At 45.2% G+C, this 26,921-nt stretch overlaps 1 protein-coding gene across 1 annotated transcript in view; it reads left to right on the top strand.

Annotated features, from left to right (window-relative positions):
- LOC146355634 (vomeronasal type-2 receptor 26-like) overlaps positions 1-26,921 on the top strand; it is an 81,726-nt gene that overhangs the window by 12,420 nt on the left and 42,385 nt on the right. The window contains exons 5-8 of the mRNA XM_084829944.1: positions 3,222-3,513; positions 14,366-14,623; positions 22,608-22,817; positions 23,486-23,488. Of these exons, the coding sequence (XP_084686070.1) occupies positions 3,222-3,513; positions 14,366-14,623; positions 22,608-22,817; positions 23,486-23,488 (763 nt within the window). The remainder of the gene's footprint in view (positions 1-3,221; positions 3,514-14,365; positions 14,624-22,607; positions 22,818-23,485; positions 23,489-26,921) is intronic.

The following is a 26,921-nucleotide window of genomic DNA, read 5'->3' as shown; positions in this document are numbered from 1 at the left end:
TCCTGTTGTCCTGCCGGGACACAAATGGTGGCGGCCGTAGCCACCGCCATTTGCGTCCCTGGCCTGCAGTCAGCTGTGATAGGCTACGTAAATGTTTACGTAGCCTATCACAGCTGACTTTGGGGGGAAAAAAAGTGCGTACTCAAATGGCAGCACCCATGGGCGCCACCATTTGCGTACGCGCTTTTTTTTTTTTCAAAGTCAGCCGTGATAGGCTACGTAAATCTTTACGTAGCCTATCACGTTTGTTGTTTGTTTGTTTTTACTTGGAAATGGCGGCGACAGCAGCCAGTCGGAAGACCGGCCGCTGCCGCCGAACCACCACCGGGAGCCGCCGCCGGGAGGGACATTCGCCAAAGGTAAGTCCCATCCCGGGGGAGGCGGACCGTTTCTCCACCAATTTCGGGGGGCTGAATGCGTTGGCATTCGGTCTCCCGGAGAATCGTGGAGAAATTCTCTGACATCCCTACTTGAGAGAACCTCTGAACCATGGCATATGCCACACTGCAAACTGTAGTTTGCAGAGATTGGGGGAACCAAACTCTACTGTTTTATCTAATGGTACAATGTGAGATACATGGAGAGGGTGTGTGTGTGCGCACACAGGGTAAAATATGGGAACTTGGAGGCCAGGATTGGAGGATTCAGTCGAAAGGCGTGGAAGATGTGTCGGACTTTGTTCCACCTCTAATGAAGTCACTGGAGGGTGGTTTGCTTGTAACTGAGTTTGGAATAAACTGTTTTCAAATTCAGGGGGACTTTTCCACAGAAACCCCACACCTCTGGAATAAGTTGCCATTGGGGGTCCACCAGGGCCCATCATTGTAGCCTGTTAGGAGGGCCCTGAAAACCTACACCTTTACTCTGACCTTCCCCTGATTCCGTTTTAGCTGACTGGGTTATAGCTTATATATATAAGGTTATATATATATAAGGTTATATATATATAGGTTATAGCTGCAGTTATAGCTGCAGCTGTATGTGGTAGGCTTTGTTTTTATGGTGGTGTTTGTTGTTCTTTATGAGGTCTGCTGCTGTTACTGTTTTCATTCTTTTTGTTACTATATCAGCTTTTATTATGTTACTTTTATTTTGTGCTGTTTTTACTGTTTTTATTATTGTATCAGGTTTTATTGTGTGTGTTTTACTGTTGTATGCTGCTTTGGGAGGGCTCCTGCCCTGAAAGGCGGCCATGGAAAATTTTAAATAAATAAATATTGAGGCAAAAGATGGGTCCTGTTGTGAACTGAGCTAGAGGGATGACCTGGGGAGAGTTTGACATTACGTGTCCACATCCTTGCTGAATGGGAGAACATTGATCTGACTCTAAAAGCTGTTTGGTATAAGGAGGGTGTGAAGGAACACTGAACCTAGTTCCACCTCCCCTGCAAGGTAGGATAGACCAGTTCTGGCCTCACATTCCCAAAAGACGCCCAGTAGCCACCCTCCCAGGCCAAGAGGCACTGAAATTAGCACTGAGGTTACCCAGAAGGAATCACACCAACCTTAGGCTGGATAAAAGTTTATTTAGGGAAGTGGGGTAGAGGAAAAGGGTAGGGTGGAGGTAGTAGATTGTACAAAGGGGTACAAAGCGGAAATAAGAAAGAAACCTTTATGCACGGAGAGCCTTTTAACCACACACCCAAGCAAAAGAACAAAAGCTGGCTAGCCTATCCTTGTACATACCAAAGTTAGGGCCTCCCAGAATAGAGTCCAGCCATCCAGCCAAGCACAAAGCCCACCATAACAAGAGAAGACAACAACACCTCTGCCTCAGCCCCTTTTAAGGCTCAATATTGGCAACCCAAGGTAGATTTTCCCCAACCAATCACCAGCCCCGGTCTTGGGTCCGCCACCCTCATCCCAGGAGGAGGCAGGATCTTCCCACCAAACCCAGCTGTTATCACTTCCCCAATTAATGAAGACTGAGCCTGGCCTTGAGCAGCAGGCCTGAAGGGCTTCGGAGATGACACACTCCCGGGTGGTTGCATCAGACATGAAAGCAAGGCCTAGCTTCATGGTGGAAAAGCAGGCTGGTGTTCCTGACAGAGGGCAGGCAGAGCTAAGCAATCATTTGGTTTCATGTTAGGAACTGGATAACGAGAAAGAAATGCCCACCCTCCACCTCTAGCAGACTTAATCTAAGACAGGGATGGGCAGAAGGTAGATCTGGATCGACTGGTAGATGCTTGGGTGATTTTCAGTAGATCAGCAAGAAATTTCTGACTCCCAGTTCTTTAACAGTAGCATCAACAAATGGCTCTCTCCTGCCCTAAATTATATTGCTGAAATGAAGAAAACTTGGGAGTAACCAGGAATGGGGTTTTGTGTTCAAGGAGCGTGTGCTGCATTCAGTTCCAGTACTCAAATCCCTGGGCTTTGAATTCTTTAATTTTGTCTCTTACACCATGCTCCAGTTGGGGGTTCTCAGGATTTTGGTCAAAAAAGGAAGCAGACACTGCAAACTTGAAGTCTGCCAACTCTTGATCTAAGTCAGTGGTTCCAAACAAGCAGCAAACTGGGCCACATATTAAAATTATGTATCTGCCCATATTGTTTAACATGTACGTAAATGTAATGAACTACAAAAGACCCAAGAATTCCACTCTAGCTGGTCCATAAAGGGAGCAAAACAAAACCTACTGACCAACTCTGGAAGCTGCCTTCTACTGAGTCAGTCCCTTGGTCCATCTAACTCTGTACTGCTTGCACTGACTGGCTCTCCGGGGCTTTATACTGTGGATTTCCCCATCCCTGCCTGAATCTTGAATCTGGGGCCTTTTGCATACAGAACCAGATCTCCACCACTGAGCTACAGCACTGCACATCACTACTTCTGAAACAGTGACATTTTGGAGACGTGGTGATGGCTGCCTGGTTAGGTGTGCTTGATAATAATAAACAGATAATAATAATAAATGTGCTGAACTAGATGGATCTTTAATTTATGATCAAGCAGGGATATTCTGAAATGCAGCTGGCAATATTCTCTCAGTGTGTGTGTGTGTGTGAGAGAGAGAGAGAGAGTAAGTGAGTGAGAGTCAACAGAACAACAATCTGAATTTCTCTGTTTTCTTGGTTTATGGGCTGAAGGTGGCTATGGTCTAGAAAGTTTTGTATTTTTTCGAAGAGGGATGAACCAGAAAGATGTCATTAGCCTCCACTTCTTGGCAGTTCTTTTGGGATCTCCAACCTCCCTCATAATGTCGCTGTCATTGCAGGATAGAACTGAAATCATACCAGCACGTCCTGGCCTTAGGGTTCTCCATCAGTGAGCTCAACAAAGATCAACATCTCCTACCCAACATCACACTTGGATTCCACATCTATCACCACAGGGACATTGTCAGGAGGATCAATTTGAACACCCTCTCTCTGCTTTCCACACGTGGGCGAATGTTTCCCAATTATAAATGTGACAGGCACGATAAACTGCTCTCTGTTACTGGTGGTCTCAACTATGAATCCTCAAGGCAGATGGCCTCCATCTTGGGCCTCCTCAAGATCCCACAGGTAAGGGAATTCATGTGAGGATAGATGTGGGTGTTCTGCAGTGTAGCAGCCATATCAGGGGTCAGACTAAGTAGCCTCATGCAGTCTCATGCTTCATGTTCTTGCTGAGCTCTTTCTCCCTTGAATTTATTGTTGTAAGCTGACGAGACACAGGAATTCCTTATCTTGTCAAAGGTCATACAACTGTATATCTTGTTCTCTGCTGTTCTCTTCTGTTCTGTCCTTATCATGGCTACCTTATAACCCAGTTCTTATATTATAAACAATGGTGCTAGGAGAAGAAATGTTGAGGACTGCAACCCCACACCGGAGGGGGAGGAGGAGCCGTTTCATATGTGTCACAATGTCTATAAAAACAATGTGCTGATGTATTTCGGGGCTTCTGGCTCTTTGGAAATGATTCCAGCCTTAAGCCCATCCGTTAAATAAAGAATCTCTTTTTCCTTCACTCCATGGTCTCTCTGACTCTGGGTTCTGCAACAAAAATGGTGCCATGACTCAGATGTGGCAGGCTCTGAGCCAGACAGGTGGCAGTTGCCTGCTCTTGATCGCCGCACCAGGAAGACGAGCTCGGCGCATGCCTCCCTTTCTTGGCGCCACCGACCTTTTTGTCGAGTGAATGGGAGAAAGCCTGCACCGGGATCGCCCAAATGGCAGCGAGCGGCAAGAGAACCTTGGGAAGCGGAGGAAGGAACTTGAGCCCTGCCTGTACCGCAGCTGCAATTGAGTTGAAACCCACATTGGAAGCCTTCAGGAGAAAGGCAAGTATATGGGAAAAAGAGGGCCCCGCCTTTAGGGAGAAAGGCCACTGGGCAGAAAAAAAGAGGGCCCCGCCTTATGAAGAAGGTCAGTGTTGGTGGTATACGTATACAAAAAGAACCTACTCCTTGCAGGTAGAAGGGGGGCCTGATCACACCCCCAAGTGGGCGCCAGTACCCAGCACGCCAGTACTCAGTAGGAAGCTGAGGAAGCTGGGGAAGCCGCTTTCCGCTCTGGTAAAAAGTGGGAAAAGTGGGTGGCAGGGACATATGGATGCAGTGGAGAGATTGATGATTGTGTGAGTGGCTACTGCGGTTTCTGACGCATACCATTAACCGTCCGGGTGCCCAGGCCAGTAGCAAAGTGCGTGGTGTGTAAAATCCTCTTGTGTCGGCCAGTGAGACCCCTTACTCAGTGACCAATTCCCATTCCCTAATTGTGTCTGTCTTCAATTTAGGAGGGAGGCTATGGGTGGTGGGGGAAGCAAACCTTGCACCCCCTTGAGATGTATGTCAAACAAAGAAGGAAAAAGGTTTTTTTAAAAAAGATTCAGAATAGAAAGAGAAAACAGCAAAAAGCTCAAGGTCGAGCTGAAAAAAAAAAAACAAGATCTGAGGCTGTTAATTAGAGAAATGTTGCAGGACAGTCTGGCTTTTAACAAAGCGTGGGAGCGTGAGAGTGTAAGGCCGAAGAAGTAGCTGTTAGCCTAGTGCACCGAGAGAGGGGGGGCAGGAAAATTGCCCACAACGTTCTGAGTTGTGCAACATCATCACCTCACCTAATTGAGATGAAATCCCTAAGAAATGGAAACTGAAAATGAAGACCCAGAAGATGAAGGCAAAATAGAAAATAAAGGTGAAGATTCAGCCCCCAGAGCACAGGCTAGACCCCTCTTTGAGTGAAAAGTGTGCCAGAATGAAGCGGAGAGACCACGTTGAAGATCTCTGTCAAGGTAACCGTGTTTAGCTTTGAACTGTGTTAGAACTGCATAGAGCCTGTAGCTACTGACCATCGGCTATATGATTTCTGAAGAGCGTAACCATTAAGCTTTTGCCGTGGGATTCCCTGCAATGAAGAAATCTCACTGATTTGAGTGTCCAGTGTTACACTGCCTAAGTGTGTGTGCTGAAGAGACCGAGAAACCAGACAGCATGTTCCTGGCCAAGCCAAAATCACGCTACTACCATGCTCCTGAAAGCTGCAATAAACTGTGTAAGCTGGGAGACCCAACCTAATTGAGAAAAAAAGAAGATATTGGAGCAACTGTCTTAAAAAACAATGAGATCTGTGTAGCTGGCTGGCTGACGCTGTCAGTGATGTTACAACTTTAAATTAAGACTGTTTTCCTGTTTGAGACCCCAGCAAAGAAAGCTGACCCGAGTTATTTGTTGCCCGTACCAAAGCAAGATTTTGGCTGCCCTGTACCTCATCATGTCCTGTTTTAAGCTTGGGATTTACAAATACAAACAAACTGAGAAGCTTGCCTTTGAAGTCCTGCAAATCACCCCACCGCCTCCCCGAAGATTAATGGCTGCCTGAAAAATGCAAGTATAAGGCGATGCCCATCACCCCCCAGCGTACTGAGTTTCGGCACTCAGTGTTTCAGTGCTTTCACGTACCAGGTTAAAAGAAAAAAAAGAGTACGTTTTTAAAATGTCTGTGAGAGAACCTGACAGAAGTAGAATAAAATTTACAGAGGAGTTGCCCAGGTTAAAGCGTCACGGCTAGAGAGCTGAGCTGTGCCGCTCTGTTTAGACAGAGGCCTTGCTAAAAAGTTAAAGGCCCTTGTCTGTCAGAAGGGGTGTAGGGCCACACTTTCCCTTTTTAAACTGATGCAAAAGTGGAGAGCCTTTGCTGGAAACATCTTATCTTCATTGCCCAGAGCCTTCTCTGTTTGCTTCCATCAATGTCTGGGCTTTTTAGAGACACTCTGCACATGGACTAAAATTTTAAATTGTCAAAGACTTGCCATGGACAGTGCTGTGAAGCTTTGGATAAACTTGAACTCTCATCGCTGTAGACCGTCTGTCTGTGTTTGTAGTCAGCTCAGTGTACAGCAGGCTGAGTTTGATCTATGACTTTTAGATTTCCTTCTGCCAGAACTCATGCAGCATAGAGTTGCCGATGCAAAAATGGTGACCTAGAACTCTTTGCGTGTGTAAGTATGCCCGTCCCTTGATTTTAATGGGCCCTGAGCATGCCAGAAGAGCAGTATAATTGCTGGATCTGCTCCATCATGCCTTATCGTGCTAGAAGTGCTTTCCATTCATTGTGTTAAATTGCAGAAAAAGTTTGTTGTGTATATTTTATGATTTCGTAAATATCATAAAATATATGTGATATTTGCAGATTAGTGTTAGTTGCAACTCCAAATAATACTAAGTGTGGTTCCCAATGGATGACAAGAAGAAAAGACAAAAGCAAGTAGAAAAAAAGGAATAGAGAAAGTAGCAGACAGAGAAGAGAGGAAAAAAAAGAAGAAAAGGCAAGAGGCAAAGAAAAAACATTTGTAAAAAAGAAGCGTGGCCATAGTTGCCCCCAGGGTAAATTAAAAGCAGCTGATTGTGCCTGGAGCTTATTACCTGGGGTAAAGTAGCCACAATAATGTAATAGTTCTTTAAGATGAAAAAAATGTAACTAGAAGGAGAAGAAGAGCCTATCCCAAATGTGTGTCATTGGGACTAGTGTAAGGCAGAAAGGTTTAAATAAGTGAGTTTAACTTAAAAAAGACAAATAAAGAGACAAGGCTGGTGCATGGAGCAGAAAGTTTTATGTAAAAAGTTTGAAACATGATCTGCAATACAGGCAGATCAGCAAAGAAAAAGAAAGCAAAAGAAAGATAAAAAATTTGTCTTCCCATACTAATGAATAAAAGTGTTATCAAGCACTTTGGGAAGCGAAGTTGTTTACAGGAAGCTGTGCCTGAGAACCAAACACTTCTAGCCTATGCTGAAAATGCTTGCTAGTGTTGTGCTGCCTCATGGGTAACATGTATGGTATAAAAACCCATTTAGCCCAATAGCTCATTGTTCAGAGAAGCTGTCTGATCCAACCATTAAGTACGCCTGTGTGCTGTAAGTTACCCAATAAAGTCTCCTTGTAAGTAACCCCCCCCCCTCGCTGGAATCCCGAAACACAAGTGGGGCTAGAGCGCCTCACCCAGTATCAAACCCTACTGTTAGAAGCCATGAAGGCAGGTATGAAGAAGTCATTTAATATGACCAAGGTGTCTAAAGTGCTGCAAGGTGCCACCGAGGCCCCAGAGCGTACTTGGAGCGTCTTTCAAATGCCTATCGCCAGTATACCCCCCTCGACCCAGAGGCCCAAGAAGACGTGGATAAAAGAAGAAAAGAAGAAGACCCAGCAGAGGCAGAAGATTCTTAAAAAAGAACCAGTGTGCCCAGTGTAGACAAGATGGACATTAGTGGCATGAATGCCCAAATAAAATAAATCAAATACACAAAGGAGAAAACCAAAGAGGCCAGAATGGGCGAAGAGGGAGACAGCTTGAGAGGGGCCATGACATTGACTGTGAGGGGCCGTGACATTGACTTCATAATTGACACTAGAGTGGCATCAAAAGCAAGCAAACGTTAGCCTTAAACAAGAAGTCCAAACACTGAGCAAAGTTCTTCAAGCCCAGCGTCACTTTGTCTTAAAAAAATAAGCCATTCCCATCACAGAAGCTCATCCTTTCCAACCAAGAGTTAAAGTATAAGTTAAAGAGGGAAAAATAACCCTTTGACTCCCAGATAGAGAGGACTGAAAACTGTCATACTTTCCACCCCCACAGCTATGAAAGCAGCTGGAGTTAAACCCTGGATACATTGGACACGAGTCAAGAGAGCGAGAGGGGGAGAGTAGACTGTAAACAGAAATCCTGAAAAACCTTTAAAAATCATTCTAAAAAAGCAGTAAGAAGACTCAGGCTAGACCTTACTGTGGACACACCGGGAGACTGTCCCCCTGCGTACGGTCAGACCTGCAACTGGAGAATTGAAGAAGGGGACTAGACCCTACTGCAGCTTGCCAGGTGAATAGCTGCCCGGCGTACGGTCAGATCCCAAAGAAGATCAAACATGCGTGTTGTAGTGTTAGTAGTGTTGCATTGTGTCTCCTTAATAAGGTGCAAAAAGGGGGGTCTGCCCCTGGAAGGAGAAGTTTGTCCCAGTGATTTGCTGATAATTACTGGCTTCACCTGGCTAACATCACGAGAGTAAAACATTTTTGTTTGCCAAGAGATATACCTGTAAACAGGCTTATTAGCTCTTGCCTAATACCTGTCTGTAGACATCCTGGGAAAATTCAAAAAGATACCATGTTAAGAGTTTATGGTGTAAGTTTAACTTATTCCCAAAATGCTAATTGGGGCATGGTTGCAAAGATCCTACCCCCTACAGAGTTCACTCTACACACCCCCATCGTTGCTGAAACAAATACTACGTGTGCACGAATGCTTAATTGTCAGAAATTTTCCAGAAAATATAAAGCTATCCCTGCCCCCCTTCCACTGTAATAAAATTCGAAACTTATCTTTTAATGATGTCCACATACTTTTGCCTCATGGATGGTTTTAGACATGTAGTTCCCGCACTTGGTCATTCATTCCTGCCAACTTGTCTAATAACCACCCATGTTGCCTCAGCCGCCAATTGAACTGGTGCCAATTCTTCCCCTGTAGCCCGAGAAAATCCGTCGACAGCAGCCTCGAGCACTCCAACTAACTAAAAATTGTAATAGTCTTGTGCAGTTATATTCTGACTCAGAAAAATTGGCCTTAGCAATGTCACTGGTTGGGATTCCAGGTTTAGCCTTGGCTAATGGTCTAAAGATCAACCGGTTAGCTTGCAGCTTAGCCAAAAGCATAAATGCCACCTCACGAGCATTGTCATTGTTAAATAAAGAGTTGCGTGATCTAAGAGGTGCAGTTCTAGAAAATAGAGCTGGTATAGATTACCTCTTCCTTCTTCATCATTTAAGTTGTGAGACACACCAAAAGCTCTGTTGTTTTAACTTAACTGATAATGGCAATGCTGTAGATGAACAGATCAACAAGCTGCACAATATAGTAGCTAACAAAACAATAAGACAAAACAATTAGCTCAATTAGTTGACCCTTTGGCTTCCAGATCTTAGCTGGCTTGAAGCATTGTTCATCCTAATTCTACCAGTGTTGTTCATAAAAGTTCTGTTATGTCTCTGCGTTCCTTGTCTTATGCGCTGTTTAACCAATCTGTTTTATGTCTCAGCTAGTAAAACTGCTGCCCTCTACGCTCGAATAGCCCAACAAGAGGCTAAGTAATATGTATGTCACAAAAAGCTTTGTATGGTTATCAGAAATGCTATAATTGTAATGAAATTATGCATTTAAGGGGGGAATGTAGCAGTCATATCGGGGGTCAGACTAAGTAGCCTCATGCAGTCTCATGCTTCATGTTCTTGCTGAGCTCTTTCTCCCTTGAATATATTGTTGTAAGCTGACAAGACACAGGAATTCCTTATCTTGTCAAAGGTCATACAATTGTATATCTTGTTCTCTGCTGTTCTCTTCTGTTCTCTCCTTATCATGGCTACCTTATAACCCAGTTCTTGTATTATAAACAATGGTGCTAGGAGAAGAAATGTTGAGGACTGCAACCCCACACGGGAGGGGGAGGAGGAGCCGTTTCATATGTGTCACAATGTCTATAAAAACAATGTGCTGATGTATTTCGGGGCTTCTGGCTCTTTGGAAATGATTCCAGCCTTAAGCCCGCGCGTTAAATAAAGAATCTCTTTTTCCTTCACTCCATGGTCTCTCTGACACTGGGTTCTGCAACAGCAGAACTCAGAAACTCAGAGATGGAAAGGCCAGTCTCACCCCCCCAAAAAAATCCAGTGGGTATGTGATGCTGCTGTGTTGCTGTGATTCTGCATGACAAAAGTAAATGGCCTTCCACCTTCGGAATAACCTTGGTGATAGTCAGGAATAGGGATGTCCCAGAAGTTGGGGGGGAAGGGAGTCTGGTGGACTTCCCCCCCACACACACACACACTCAGCCTCCCAGTCCCTGCTCATCAAGTGCTTACCAGGCCGTTAGCTTGTAATGTTGCATAAATTACCACTTTACAGCCTCCATTTATGCAACATTACTTTTACAGACCCCTTCATGGATCACTGCCTTGTTGTGGCGAAGGGGCTTGCGTAACTCAGTGAAGCCATAAGCTATGCCGTGCAGGGCACCCAAGACGGAAAGGTCACGGCGGAGAGTTCTGACAAAATGTGGTCCACTGGAGAAGGAAATGGCAACCCACTCCAGTATTCTTGCCAAGAAAACCCCATGGAACATATCACAAGGCTAAAAGAGATGACGCCGGAAGATGAGCCCCTCAGGTTGGAAGGTGTCCAATATACTACTGGGGAAGAGCAGAGGGAATTTCCAAGTAGTGCCAGAAAGAATGAAGCGGCTGGGCCAAAGCCGAAAGGACACTTAGCTGTGGATGTGTCTGGTGGTGAAAAGGAAATCCAATGCTGTAAAGAACAATATTGTTTAGGAACCTGGAATGTCAGATCAATGAATCAAGGTAAGCTGGAGGTGGTCAAACATGAGATGGCAAGATTGAACATCGACATCTTGGGAATCGGCGAACTAAAATGGACAAGCATGGGCGAATTTAATTCAGGTGACCACCATATCTACTACTGTGGGCAAGAATCCCTTAGAAGAAATGGAGTAGCACTCATAGTCAATAAACGGGTGGGAAAAGCAGTGCTGAGGAACAATCTCAAAAACAATAAAATGATCTCAGTACAAATCGAAGGCAAACCATTCAACATCACAGTAATTCAAGTCTATGCCCCAACCACTGAGGCCAAAGAAGCTGAGGTTGTTCGGTTCTATGAAGACCTACAACACCTTCTAGAACTAACACCAAAAAAAAGATGTCCTCTTCAACATAGGGGATTGGAATGCTAAAGTAGGAAGTCAAGAAATCACTGGGATAACAGGCAGGCATGGCCTTGGTGCACAAAATGAAGCAGGACAAAGGCTAATAGAGTTTTGCCAAGAGAACACGCTGATCATAGCAAACATTCTTTTCCAACAGCACAAGAGACGACTCTAAACATGGACATCACCAGATGGGCAATATCGAAATCAGATTGATTATGTCCTTTGCAGCCAAAGATGGAGAAGCTCCATACAGTCCGTAAAAACAAGACCTGGAGCTGACTGTGGCTCAGATCATGAGCTTCTTGTTGTAAAATTTCAGCTTAAATTGAAGAACGTAGGGAAAACCACTAAACCATTCAGGTATGACCTAAATCATATCCCTGATGAATATACAGTGGAGGTGAGGAATAGATTTCAGGGATTAGACCTGATAGACACAGTGCCTGAGGAACTATGGACGGAGGTCGGTAACATTGTTCAGGAGACAGCAACGAAATCCATCCCAAAGAAAAAGAAATGCGAGAAAGCCAAGTGGCTGTCTGATGAGGCTTTACAAGTAGCTGAGGAAAGAAGGGAAGTGAAAAGCAAGGGAGAAAGGGGAAGATATATCCAACTGAATACAGAGTTCCAGAGAATAGCAAGGAGACACAAGAAGGCCTTCTTAAATGAACAATGCAAAGATATCAAAGAAAACAACAGAATGGAAAAGACTAGAGATCTCTTCAAGAAAATTGGAGATCTCAAGGGAACATTTTGTGCAAAGACGGGCATGATAAAGGACAAAGAAGGCAGGGACCTAACAGAAGCAGATGAGATTAAGAAGAGGTGGAAAGAATACACAGAAGAACTCTACAGGAAAGATCTGAATGTCCCTGATAGCCATGAGAGTGCAGTCACTGAACTTGAGCCGGACATCCTCAAGAGTGAAGTCAAGTGGGCCTTAGGAAGCATTACTAACAACAAAGCTAGCGAAGATGACAGTATTCCAGCTGAGCTATTTAAGATCCTAAAAGATGATGCTGTTAAAGTGGTGCACTCAATATGCCAACAAATTTGGAACACTCAGCAATGGCCACAAGACTGGAAAAGGTCAGTTTACATTCCAATTCCAAAGAAGGGTAATGCCAAAGAGTGTCTAAACTACTGTACAATTGCGCTCATTTCACATGCCAGCAAGGTGATGCTCAAAATCCTACAAGCTAGGCTTCAGCAGTATGTGAACCGGGAACTACTGGAAGTACAAGCTGGGTTTCGAAGAGGCAGAGGAACTAGAGATCAAATCACCAACATTTGCTGGATCATGGAGAAAGCAAGAGAATTCCAGAAAAACATCTATTTCTGCTTCATTGACTACGCTAAAGCCTTTGATTGTGTGGATCACAACAAACTGTGGCAAATTCTTAAAGAGATGGGAGTACCAGACCACCTTACCTGTCTCCTGAGAAACCTGTATGAAGGTCAAGAAGCAACAGTAAGAACCAGACATGGAACAACCGATTGGTTCAAAATTGGGAAAGGAGTACAACAAGGCTGTATATTGTCGCCCTGCTTATTTAATTTATATGCAGAGTACATCATGAGAAACGCCGGGTTGGATGAATCACAGGTCAGAATTAAGATTGCCGGGAGAATTATCAACAACCTCAGATACGCAGGTGATACCACCGTAATGGCAGAAAGTGAAGAGGATCTCCAGAGCCTCTTGTTGAGGGTGAAAGAGGAGTGTGCAAAAGCTGGTTTGAAACTCAACATTAAAAAAACGAAGATCATGGCATCTGGCCCCATCACATCCTGGCATATAGAAGGGGAAGAAATGGAAGCAGTGACAGATTTTATTTTCTTGGGCTCCAAGATCACCGCAGACGGAGACTGTAGCCATGAAATTAAAAGACGCTTGCTCCTTGGGAGGAAAGCTATGGCAAACCTAGGCAGCATAGTAAGAAGGAGAGACATCGCCTTGCTGACAAAAGTCCATCTAATCAAAGCTATGATTTTCCCAGTAGCAGCGTATGGCTGTGAGAGCTGGATTATAAGGAAGGCTGAGCACCGAAGAATTGATGCTTTCAAACTGTGGTGCTGGAGAAGACTCTTACGAGTCCCCTGGACTGCAAGGAGGTCAAATCAGTCAGTCCTGAAGGAAATCAACCCTGAGTGCTCATTGGAAGGACAGATCCTGAAGCTGAAGCTCAAATCTTTTGGCCACCTAATGCGAAGAGAAAACTCACTGGAAAAGACCCTGATGCTGGGAAGATTGAAGGCAAAAGGAGAAGGGGACGGCAGAGGATGAGATGGCTAGATAGCATCACCGATGCAATGAATATGGACTTGAGCACGCTCCGGGAGAGAGCGCAGGACAGGAAGACCTGGTATGGTCCATGGGGTCACGAAGAGTCGGACATGACTGAACGACTGAACAACAACAACAACTTTTACGGAAAAACCCAAGCTCCCATTTTTATTATTTTTTTGCAAAATGGTGGCTCAGTGAGGGGATGGGCAGCTGCCTGGCTTGCACAGAGCGATGAGCAGGGGCAGGAGGCAGCGGCAGCTTGGTGAGCACTTGGCAAGGACAGATGGAGGTGAGTCCATCCATCCCTAGTCAGGAACGAGGAATCTCAGGAGGCCGTTGCGTGACCAGTCCCAACAATTGGTCTTTTATGTAAGGAAAGGGTTTCAAGTGGGAGAAACAATGAAGTGTCTAGTGACACCTTGAAGACTCACAAACAAACAACGTATCACAAGACTCCTTTTTGGTCTTACTGCAAATGACTAAGACATATACTCTTTGGGGGATTTGGTGAATCCTCCCCCAGCCTCCTCTACAATACAAAATCTGTCAGTGATTTATGCATTAGGACATATTTCCATACAAAATAGCTTTTGTCTTGGCCAATTATGTCAGGGCTACCTTCATGGCAGCCCTGACTTTTGTGGTGATAGTTCTGAAGTCATCACAGAGCTTCATCTTACATGTAGAAATCCATTTTTTAAATGAACGTCTTCCTTCGGAATAACACTTCATGCCTCTGAACAGGGCTGTAGTCCGGGAAACCTTACACCATTAAAGAAATGTGTTTAGTGTTTAAATTTCCACAACACTCCTTGTTGTTTTTGCTGCAACAGACTAATGGGGCTACCTCTCTGGATATTCTTTCCTCCAGCTTGATTACAGCTTCTTCAACCCAATTCAGAGAGAGAAAAGGGTGTTTCCTTCTCTCTACCAGATTAGTCCCAATGAAATGTCTCAATATGTGGTCTTAATCCAGTTGCTCCTGCATTTCCACTGGAACTGGATTGGGCTCTTTGCTTCTGAGGGTGAGAGTAGTGAAAACTTCATCCAAACACTGGGACCAAAGCTCAAGGAGAATGACATATGCGTGGCCTTCACTAAAATCCTGGGGTCCACTGAAATGTTTGCAGTAGCACAAAGAGAACCAATTTATATTCCTAGTTCTTGGGTTGAGTCCTTAGTTATCATTTTCTTTGGGGACTTAAAAAGCATAGCACCTTTTCTTGAGCTACAAGAGACCAAGTACTCATTAAGAAAGGTTTGTATCCTGACATCCCATTTTGACATTGCTGGTACAGGATACCTGTTTGGCTGGCAAGATTTCAAACCCTTCCACGGTGCTTTGCACTTCAGACTCCACAGAAGAGATGTGCCAGAATTCAAGCCTTTTCTCCAGGCTTTAAATCCATTCCAGCCACACGAATACATCTCTCTGCCTGAATGGTGGGAAGCAGCATTTAGCTGTCAGTTTCTAATACTGGACGAAACCCCTGAATGGGGAATATTTAACTGTACTGGACAGGAGAAGCTAGAGGACCTGCCGGGCACCACATTTGAAATGAGCATGACCATTCAAAGCTACGCCATCTACAATGCTGTCTATTCCGTGGCACATGCATTACATTCTGTGTCCTCATCTGTATCTGAACATGGAATGATAGGAGAAGGCAGGAAGCTTCTGAATGTCCAGCCATGGCAGGTAATGTTCTCATTAAGATATGGCAATGTTATAGAAAGCACCTTGCTAAAAGTTTTTCTAAGGGTCAGATTCTGGAAGCAAAGAGTGAGACTGGGAGAAGGGCTATCAGTCCATTCTAAAGATCTTAAGAAAATATATTCCATTTTTTAATTAATATTTTATTGTGAATTTTTACAAAACAAAAGAAACTGAAAACATTACAAAACCTAAAAAAAAAGAATGACATAAAAATACAACAACATATTCAAAATCCTCAGTTTCTAACATTACAATATTCAAGAAAAAAAGTTACACATAAACTTCAGTAAAAGCAGACTAAATATCTGCATATAGGTCCACTTGCAAGTTATGCCTATATACCACTCTTTCAAATATTGCTAGTGTTGTTAAGTCTTCAGTCCATTGCATTATAGGCAGTGAGCTTTTATCTTTCCAATATCATAGTATCGGTCTTTTAGCAACCAAAAGGGGGCAAAAAATCCATTTACTCTGACCATGGATTACGTTCCAAGAAGCAGGTAAGTAATTTAAAAGAATATCTACATCAGTATATATTAAAGAGCTTTCCAATACAAAATTTATCCATATAATAACTTCCTCCCAAAAGGAGGCAGCCATTGGGCATTTCCAAAACATATGAATGAAAGAAGCATTAACTGCATTACACCTCCAACGATTAGCTGAATTTGACAACTGACTTTAAAAATTGTGAGTTTATGTCAGTAGGAGAAGTATATACTTTATCACTCTCATCTTTAATAGCTGAAATAACATTCAAGTTTTTCGAGTTTGGAGGCGGCCACCTATCTGAATAGGATTGCGCCCTAAATTTATATACCATAACTGGTATAACAAATACATCCTTAATTTACATTTAGTACTAACCATTTCAGACGTCATCAAAATAATTCTTGTTATGTAGAAACTGAGAAAAAAAATATTCCAAAATATGAACAAAAATTTAAAATAAAAATCCAAAATAAAAATAAAACTTATATAACCCCATTTGTGTCCATCTACCATAAAAAATGCCAAAAAAAAACCATGCCTAACAATCAAACAAAAACAAAAAATAAAAACTTTTGCCTTCCCTTTGGACCGATATGTAACCGCAGTGCTCAGCTAAGCTGCTCCCGCATACTAAATACATACACAGAGCAAAGTTACAAACATTACAAATGTAACCAAGAAGAAATAGTAGTAGTAGTAGCAGCAGCAGCATTAATTTTTAAAAAGAATTAAAAAGCCAATTAGATATTTTAACTAATATTATATGTGGATATGTATTCATATGTGTACATACATATACACACACATACACATAAACACATACAAACGCATATGTGTATACATATACATACACACACACACACAGACATTTATGTGTCTATATAACCTTATTAAGCTAAATTTAACATAGTAGTTACATATAACCTGTATTTACTCAAAATATGTAAATTAACACACTCAGAAACAGGAATTATGTATATGTTATACGTATACAAGAGGAAAAGAAGAGAAGAAAAAAAGAGAGAAGGGGGGAGCAGTAATATACAATGCATTTGATCTGGCATGCCACCCAGACTTCTTATCAACTATAACCCAAATGAAGCTTCAGAGGAGCAGTGAAAAAAAGAAGGAAAATACCTGGATTCCAACTCAGGAACCTGAAGAAGTCGGATTCCTCATTTTGATTTTAATGCCAGTGAGAAATGATTCTGCATAATCAGAACTTAAAAACTTCTTCATCTGGCCTTCAGAAAAGAAATGCAAAATGTGGCAGGATATTTGATATGATATAGCAAGTTAATTTGCTTTGCCAGATTTCTCACCTTGGTAAATTGTCTTCTTCTATCAGCAATTTCTTTAGTATAATCAGGAAAGAGCATAATCTTGTCATTTGCTGGCCCCCACCGAAGCTCACCCCGCTCTCTTGCTAAATGCATAAGATAATCTTTATAGAGGCATGTAAAAATTGAATTATAACAGGTCCTGCTCTGATGCCTCATGTAGGGAACACAATAAGCACGCTCAATATCGAGTGGAAAATCAGAAGGCAAAGCCAATAACTCATGCAGAAATTTATCCATAAATCCAGCAAGACGGATATCAGTAGCCAAATCTTTAAAGCCAAGAATACGGAGGTTAGCTCTCCAAGCAAAGGCCTCCAGTTGAGAAATTTGAGCAGACAGAACATTGAGAGTCACCCATAGCAGTTTCGTGAGCAGTAACCCGGTCTTCAGGTGCATTAACTTTCAACTCCATCTTTTGAAGTCAAATGTTCATCTAGTCCACAGACCCTTGAAGGGTAGTGATGGAATCCTGAATTGTTTCAAGCTTCTTTGACTGCACTGATAACTGTGAGGACATAGTTTTTATCAAAGCAAGCAACTCCTCTCCCTCCCCTGGGTCTTTAGACACCTTTACTGGGGGGGCAGTTGGAGGGGTAGGCAGCATTCCCAAGACTTTCTTCCCCCTTGATGTTGCCATCCTCCTCTCACTTCTGAAAGCACAAGCAAATGTAAGTGTGGAAACAGAAAACAAAAGCTTAAGCAAGTTTAATTGCAAATATCCAGATAACACGACAGCCTCGAGAGGTTATTTTAAAGCTGAAACTTGGGAGAGTCACAGCAAAGAGCTGATCATGATGCCATTTCCAACCGGAAGTCAAGAATGAATGAATAAATATATAAATAAATAAATACCCCATGTATATTTTCCCATGGCCATGATTTCCCTTAAAGAGCATTAGGAAGTGAGTAAAGATTAGCGAAGACTGATAGTCCTTCTATAATAATTGTGTATTGACTCATATGGCTACTGAGGGGGTAATCAAGCAACCCCCCACAAGACACACTCCTAGATGTAGCAATTGGGCTCAGCAGTTCTTCAGAGGCACTCCCAACAGACAGAGGTGATTCAGACTCTGAGGGGGAGGAGGTTGTTTAGGTGTAAGCTAATAAGTTAGAAAGTAGCTAGCCAGAGCCCTCTTCACTTGTGGGAATGCTAAAGCAGGAGGTAGAGGAGTTAGAAACTGTGGTCACGGGCAGGGGGAGCTATGACATTGGAGGATTAACAGGCCAGCTGAGGAGAAGAGGGGCTAGACACCTTACAGCTGTCCCCTCTTCTGGTTCTTCCCCAACCTGATGGTTCCTGGCAGCCTTACCAGTCTGCCCTCGGGCCTGGTGGTGCTGCTGCTGAATGCCAGGTCGGCCCAAAATAAAAACTCCCTCATCCATGATTTGATTGTGGATGAGGGGGCTGACCTGGTATGTATTACTGAGACCTGGGTGGGGGAACTGGGAGGGGTCACTCTCTCCCAGCTGTGCCCTCCTGGGTACTCAGTGCAGCACCAACACCGACTCAAGGGTCGGGGAGGGGGGGTTGCCGTGGTCTATAGGAATTCAATGTCCCTCTCTAGCTTCCTGCTCATTCGAGTGCAGATCTTCTGTGTTTATACCTTGTGTTGGGTACCCGGGACAGATTAGGGATTCTGTTGGTGTACCGCCCACCCCGCTGCCCATCAGACTCCCTGCCTGAGCTGATGGAGGTGGTCTCGGACTTGGTGCTAAGGACCCCTAGGATGATGGTCCTGGGGGATCTCAACTTCCATGCCGAGGCCGCTGTATCCGGGGCGGCTCAGGACTTCATGGCCTCCATGACAACCATGGGGCTGTCCCAACTTGTCATCGGCCCAACACATATAAAAGGACACACTCTTGATCTGGTTTTCTCGACTGGGCAGGAGGATGGTGATCTGAAAGTGGAGGAATTAACATCTGTCCCTTTGTCACGGTCAGATCACTTCCGGCTGAGGTTTAGACTCCTGGCAGCCTTCCCCCTCTGCAAAGGTGGGGGACCTATTAAAATGGTCTGCCCCCAGAAGCTAATGGATTCCGATGGATTCCAGGGGGCTCTGGGGGATTTTCCTGCTGGTATGGCTGGTGCTCCTGTCGAAGCCCAGGTCACTCTGTGGAATGCAGAGATGACTCGGGCAGTTGACACAATCGCACCCAAGCGCCCTCTCCCTCTGAGCAGAGGTTGGCCAGCTCCTTGGTATACACCTGAGCTGAGGGCAATGAAGCAAGAGGGGAGATGGCTAGAACGCAGGTGGAGGAAAACGCGTGCTGAGTCTGACCGAACACATGTAAAGCTCACTATCGAGCCTACTCTGTGGTGGTGAGGGTGGCAAAGAGACAGTTCTTTTCCACCAGCATTGCATCTTCTCAGTGTCATCCAGCAGAGATTTTCCAAGTGGTTCACGGCCTGTTACATTCTGGGCCAGAGAGAGAGATGGTGGAACCCTCGGTGGCATGCTGTGGTGAGTTTGCAAGGCTCTTTGAAGATAAAGTCGCTCAGATTCATCATGAATTGGACACCATTATTAATGCAGTTCCATTGGTTCAGAGCACTGTCTGGTCCAGTTCTATTGAATGAGCTTCAGTTACTGAGAGCTGAGGATGCGGACAAGGTGCTTGGCCAAGTCTGATCGACCACGTCTTGTGTGCTTGACCCTGCCCTTCATGGCTTATTAAATCAAACAAGGATGGGATGTCAGGCTGGGTCCAGGAGGTTGAAAATTCCTCCTTGAGAGAGGGAGTGGTGCCAGCTGCTTTAAAAGAGGCAGTAATCAGATCACTCCTAAAAAAGCCTAACCTGGACCCAGAGGATGTTAACAATTACAGGCCAGTGGCCAACATCCCCTTCCTGGGCAAGGTGCTTGAGAGGGTGGTTGTAGGACAGCTCCAGGCACTCTTGAATGAAACGGATTATCTAGATCCATTTCAATTGGGCTTCAGGCCTGGTTTTGAAACGGAAACTGCCTTGGTCGCCCTGTGGGATGACCTCCGCCGGGAGAGGGACAGGGGGAGTGCGACCCTGTTGATTCTCCTGGATCTCTCAGCAGCTTTCGATACCATCGACCGTGGTATCCTTCTGGATAGGTTTTCTGGGTTGGGAGTTGGAGGCACTGCACTGCAGTGGTTCCACTCCTACTTGGATGGCCAATTCCAGAAGGTGGTGCTGGGGGATTATTGCTCTGTGCCATGGCAATTGTGCCATGGGGTTCCACAGGGCTGTATTTTATCCCCTATGCTGTTTAACATCTACATGAAACTGCTGGGGGAGGTTATCTGGAGGTGTGGGCTGAGGTGCCATCAATATGCAGATGTCACCCAGCTCTACCTCTCTTTCTCATAAAACCCAGGTGAGTCAGTGGCTGTTCTGAATCAGTGCCTGGGCACAGTAATGGACTAGATGAGGGCCAATAAACTGAAACTCAATCCAGACAAGACGGAGGTACTGTTAGTGGGTGGTTCGTCTGCCCAGCTAGGTGATATTCAGCCCATTGTGGAGGGGGTTGCACTCCCCCTAATGGATCAGGTTCGTAGTTTGGGGGTGCTCTTGGATCCAGAACTGTCACTTGAGGCACAGGTGAACTCAGTGGCACGGGGAACTTTTTATCAGCTTAGGCTGGTATACCAACTACGCCCTTATCTGGACAGAGATAGCCTAGCTACAGTTATCCACGCTCTGATAACTTCTCGTCTGGATTACTGCAATGCGTTATACGTGGGGCTGCCTTTGAAAACGGTCCGGAAACTTCAGCTGGTCCAAAATAGGACAGCAAGATTGTTAACAGGGACTGGCCTGTGAGCTCATATTATGCCAGTACTTTTCCAGCTGCACTGGCTGCCAGTCCATTTCCGGGCCCGATTCAAAGTGCTGGTGTTAACATTCAAAGCCCTTAACGGCTTGGGGCCAGGTTATCTGAAGGATCGCCTCCTCCCATATGTGCCTGCCCAGACCTTAAGATCATCGTCAGTGGCCCTTCTCCCAGTGTGGTGTGGTGGCAAGAGCGTTGGACTGGGAGCTGGGAGATCTGGGTTCTAGTCCCCACTCGGCCATGGAAACTCACTGGGTGACTTTGGGCCAGTCACACACTCTCAGCCCAACCCACCTCACAGGGTTGTTGTTGTGAGGATAAAATGGAGAGGAGGAGGATAATGTAAGCCGCCTTGGGTTCCTTGCAAGAGGAATAAAGGCGGGATATAAATGCAATAATAATAATAATAATAATAATAATAATAATAGGAAGTGAGGCGGGTGGCTATTAGGAGGAGGGCTTTTTCTGCTGTGGCACCCCGGCTCTGGAGTGAGCTCCCTAGTGAGGTTCACCTGGCACCTACATTGTATTCCTTTCGGTGCCGGGTGAAGACCTTTTTATTTTCCCAGGCATTTTAGCTTTCTAGATTTTTAGCTTTGCTGTTTTAAATCTGTATTTTAAACTCCTGCACTGCTGCTAGGTTTTATTGTGGTTGTATTGTTATATTGTGGTTTTAATGTTCTACATATTTTAAATTGTTTTATTGTACGCTGTTTGGTTTTAATTTTTGTGAACCGCCCAGAGAGCTTCGGCTATTGGGCGGTATAGAAAATAAATACATACATACATATACATAGAAATATAAGATCCCAGAGTGAGAACGTCAGGTTAAGCCAGAGGAGCAATGTCAACTCGTAAAGCATTCCAAAAGGCCAGCCGCAGAGGGAAGGTCCCTCTGGAAAGACTCGCCGTAAGGGAAGGCCTTAACCACCCACTCAGGTTGTGGAAGAGACGGCTGGTGCTATTTTTCATTGCAACTGTCTAACATAGTGCATTAACCAAAGGCAGTTGCTTGTAGCCTAAGTAGTCCAGTATTATGCAAAGCTTTATAGAGACTTCACAGCTGTTTGTAGATTCCTGTCATAACCTGAGGCACTGCTCATATAACTGTAGTTAGCAAAACATAAGCAGTTGTTTTGCACTTTGACTTCTCTCCAATCGGTCACAAAGAGAGACTCAAGGCTTAGTATTTGACATTTTGGCGCCAAGTTAAAACGTGGCTTTTCACCAAAGCCTTTGAGGGCTAACTGAATTCCCTAAAGTTGCACACTGTTTTAACTTTTATTGTTTTAGATTTTTAAATTGGTATTAGCTTGCTTAATGGTTTAATATGTTTTTAGCTGTTCAAATTATTTATTGTTTTATACTCTTTAAATTGATTTTATCTGTATGCTGCTCTGAGATCTTAAGGATATAAGGCGGGATACAAATGTTTTAAATAAATAAATAGTCTAGAAAGCAGTATTTGTCTCTGACCCTCCTAACCCACAGAAGCAAATAGCATGCAGCTCTCCTCCACATGCTAATATTGACCTTTGGGGCACTTTGTAAAAACTGAATTTGTGGGCCAGTGAGGGCCTCATGCAGTCTGCCGGCCATGTGTGTCTCCCCCTGCCCCAAACTGAACAATGGACTACAGACAAATACCGTCTCCTTCCTTGATGGCCATCACAGTGCATGAGAAGAGACCAGACCCCACTCACAGTCACAACCCATCACCCTGTTTGCTCCGCATCTCTTTCATTTCAGATTCTTGCCTCCTTGAGGAACATCCGATTTAATAACAGTGCTGGAGATGAAGTGTCTTTCTCTAAAAACCGCAAGAGATATGATATCCTCAACTGGATCTTCTTCCCAAATGAGTCTTTTCATCCTGTGAAAGTTGGAGAGGTAGATCTGGGGGCTCCCCCAGGCCAAGACTTCAGCATTAACTCAGAAGTGATCATGTGGGCTACAGAGGTAAGTCTGAACTGAATGTTCTGGGGTCATGGGAGAATTACAGAATGTTGTGGTTCTGTCCCTTGAGAACAGAAGATGTCTCTCTAGATGAGACCAAAGGCCTACTGAGTCCAGGGAGATGGCCGTTGTCTTGTGGTAAAACTCTTGTTTTGTTTTGTATCCAAAAGGTCCCAGGTTCAATCCCTGTATCTCCACATAGGGCTAGGGTTTGATCTGGCTCTAGTTTCCTTTGTCCCTATTTAATTAGCATTTTATTCAAAATCACAACCTTGCTGATGTAATAAACTGGATGAGAATGAAGAAACTGACATTCAGTCAACACAAGATGGAGGCAAGTGGTTTGTCTGTCTGGGTGAACGGTGTCCAACCTATGCTGGAAGGGATTGCGCTCCCGCTAAAGGATCGAGTTTGTAGCTTGGAGATGCTTGGAGATCCAGCTTTGGCCTAGAGGAACAAGTGTCTTCATGGCACAAAGCACCTTTTCCCAACTTAGGCTGGTACACCAGCTCCGACTAGTGCCGTGCCAAAAATTTCTCCCAGTTATTTTCGACCATTCTCATTCAACTTGATAGAAAAGAAAGTGCATTTGAAAAGAAAATTAAAGTAGAATTTTTTTTGGAGAAATTCTCATGGGTCACATTCAGGGTTCTTGTGCTTCCTTTACTTAGGAGGTGACTGGGGAGTGTGTACGAGTGTCCTGCCTTTCATTGTACAATCATCTCTCTGCAGCTGCATTAGAGATGACATGTATCCTCAATCACCCCTCAGAAATTTAACATTTGGAAAGTCCTGGGGAAAGTGCTGAACCCTGAAGAATGACAACTAGAGCTGAGCCAACATTTCTCAGACAACATTTTTTTCAGGAAAATCCTGAGATTTTTCTTTTTCTTACCTACGGCCCTAGAAATAAAGGCCACTTTGCAGAATTTCCCCAAACTTTCTTCCCCATATTTTGGTGGGGTCCCCCCCCCCATATGCCTCAGAATGATGCTAGGTATGGGGTATTGTGAAGAACACAAAATGCGGGCCAGGCTGCCAACACACTTGCCGCTGTTGCCACTTTCAGTGGCCGTGCAAAAAAAAACCAAAACCCCTTAGGAAAAAATAGAGAAGCTGTGCTATGACCCTGGCCAGTGGTGAGCCCTCCCCGTGAGAAATTGTTAGACAATTTCTCCTCCTACTGGAGAAATTCGGTGAAATTCTCCTCTCAGTTTCTCTGCCCACAAACAGAGTAGAGAATTTTGAAAGATCATTAGCTACAATGCTACCTGGATAGAGACAGACTGGCTCCACTGATCCCTGCCCTGATAACCTCTTTGTTAGATTATTCCAGTGTGCTGTGTATGGGGCTGCACTCACAGATGGTCTAGGAACTTCAGTGAGTAAAAACAAATATGGCAGCTAGGCTGACTGGAACTGGGCAAGACAGAGAAGCATATTACTCCAGTGTTGTACTATCTTCGTGGGCTCCTAGATAATTTCCAGGCCCAATTTAAAGTGGTGGTGTGAATGTATAAACCTCTGGAGGCCATAGCATCTAAAGGCACTGGCTGCAACACAATGGACGGAAGACTTAATAATACTTGCAACATTTGAAAGAGTAGTATATAGGCCTAACTTGCAGATGGACTTATATGTGGATATTTGGTCTGCTTTTACTGAAGTTTATGTGTAACCTATTTTTTCTTTCTTTCTCCAATATTGTAATATTTGAAACTGAGGATTTTAGTATATGTTGCATTATTTTTTCTATTTTTCTTTTTGTTCTGTCCTTTTTTTGGTTTTGTTATGTTTTTGGTTACTTTTGTTTTGTTAAAACTTACAATAAAAAATGGGGGGGGAACAGTATCGGAGGGAGCAATCCTATGGCCGCTAGACAGCGGCTAGACAGCCATAGGATATACCGTTATCCGGGAACTGACCTCCGAGGTCGGTTCCTGGATAACTGACCTCCTCCCATTTCCGCACTGTCTCAGAGGCAGCGCGGAACAGCCCCATCCTCCGCGCTTGCAAGAGGAGTGCAGACAGGCCAGAAAGGGGCGTGGCTGGGGGCGTTGCGGGGCGGGGAGAGCATAGCTGCCTGTACGACGCATCCTATGTGTCTTACAGCACCCTCCTTCTCCACTCTGTGTCCTGTGGCTAGACCGTCAGGAGCACCCTGGCGGCCTCTTTCAGTACACTCCAATAGCCAACTCAAGACACAGACAAAAGGATTATTTTCAAGGCTTTAATCCTTTTACAACTTAATGACTCTTTCAGATGCTAATCACCAGCGACTAAGCAATGAGCAGCAGAGTGGCCTATGCACCGAGTAGGCACTTGATCCCCATTTGAAGGAGAATCACTTGAAGACCCTGAACTTATGGGCTAGGGAAAGATCCTCCCTCTTTCCCTTGGGTCCACGGGAGGGGGCTGTTGCTTGCGTGCCAAACAGGCGCTACACCTCCTTTCCACGCCCTCCATCGCTCGTCGCTCCCTGCGTCTGTGTTGAGCATCTAAGAAGCCCCCCTCCCACACTTGCTCACTGCCAGGGTCACCATCTATCTCAGGAATGCTGGCAGGAGTAATCTCTGCCAGCTGCTGTGCCTGTGCAGGATGAGCTGGCTCCTCTCCCACAGATTGCTGACCCTCCTCAGAATCAGAACTGCTCTGGGGTTCTATCGGCTCAGTTTCCACCCTGACATCATCCCTGCTCCCATGAGGCCCCCCTCGTGCTCTTCCCTTGGTGCCCCAGGTTTGTGGGGGTACAGCTGGTGGAAGCACCTCAGCAGTAATGGAGCATGCACATTTTCCCTGGGTTCCCAGGTTCGCTCATCTGGCCCGTACCCCTTCCAGTCCACTAGATATTGCAGGCGGCCGCGAGAAAGGCGGGAGTCCAGAATCTCCGCGTCCTCAAACTCCTCCTCCCCCTCCACCAGCACTGGCGGCAGGGGGGAACCGACCAAGCGATGAGGGTTGCCAGAAACCCGGGGGGATGTATGAAAGTCACTTACCTTTCGCGGATTATGTTGATGGTGGGGGGGAGGCGTTCCGTCCCTCCCCCCGGAATCCTCGATGGGGGGGAGGCGCTCCGTTCCTCCCCCCAAAATCCTCCGCGGCCGGCTGTGCTCCGCGGCAGCTCCGCGGAGCAGCTGGCCAGGCCCAGCCAGCCCAGAGCCGTCTGCAGATGAGCGTACACAAATGGCGGTGGCTACGGCCGCCACTATTTGCGTTCCTTATTTTTGCCATCTTAATCTACATAAATATTTACGTAGACTAAGACAGCGAAAATAAGGGGAATGCAAATAGCGTAGCGGATGCTATTTGCGTTCCCCTTATTTTCACCGTCTTAGTCTACATAAATATTTACGTAGACTAAAACGGCCCAAAATAAGGAACACAAATGGCGGCGGCCATAGCCGCCGCCATTTGCGTACGCCTTTTTTTTTTTTACCCAGACGTTTTAGGCTACGTAAAAACTTACGTAGCCTATCACGTCTCTGTAAAAAAAAAAAAAAACCTGCAAATGGCGGCGGCAGCAGCCAGTCGGAAGACCAGCTGCCGCAGCCGCAGCCGCCGCCGCCGCCGCAGCCACCACCACCCGGAAGATCTGCCCCAGGTAAGTCTCATCCCGGACAGGATCCGCGGGGGGGCAGGGGGGTGGCAGGCCGTCCCGTCACAGATTTTGGGGGGCTGAATGCACTGGCATTCAGCCTCACTGAGATCAGTGGCGGAATTCTCTGACATCCCTAGACAGCAAGGACTGATGAAAAACAGGATGGATCTTCATGGAGGGTGGGGAGAGCCAGGCGAAAAGCAACAGGGTTAATCTGGGCCGTAATCTGGAAAGGCCCCATGCGGCGAGACGCGAGCTTCCTTGCAGGCGAGTGAGAGGGGAGGTATTGGGTGGACAGCCAAACCCAGTCCCCGAGTTGAAGAGACAGATCTGGCTGGCGCCGCCGGTCTGCAGAGACCTTGTAAGCTGTCTTGGCTTGCTCGAGGGAGTCCCGTAAGAGGTGGTGTACCACTCAGAACTCCTCTAAAAAGTCATGGGCCGCTGGCACCGAAGAGGGAGCTAAGGTGGATGGGAAAGCCTTGGGATGGTAACCAAAACTGGCAAAAAAT

This window comes from Heloderma suspectum, chromosome 2 (assembly GCF_057233095.1).
Source record: "Heloderma suspectum isolate Gila_16-S chromosome 2, 16-S_ref, whole genome shotgun sequence".
Lineage (NCBI taxonomy): Eukaryota > Metazoa > Chordata > Lepidosauria > Squamata > Helodermatidae > Heloderma > Heloderma suspectum.
Note: the sequence above shows the minus strand (reverse complement) of the source record. Positions and strands in the feature narration are given on the sequence as shown.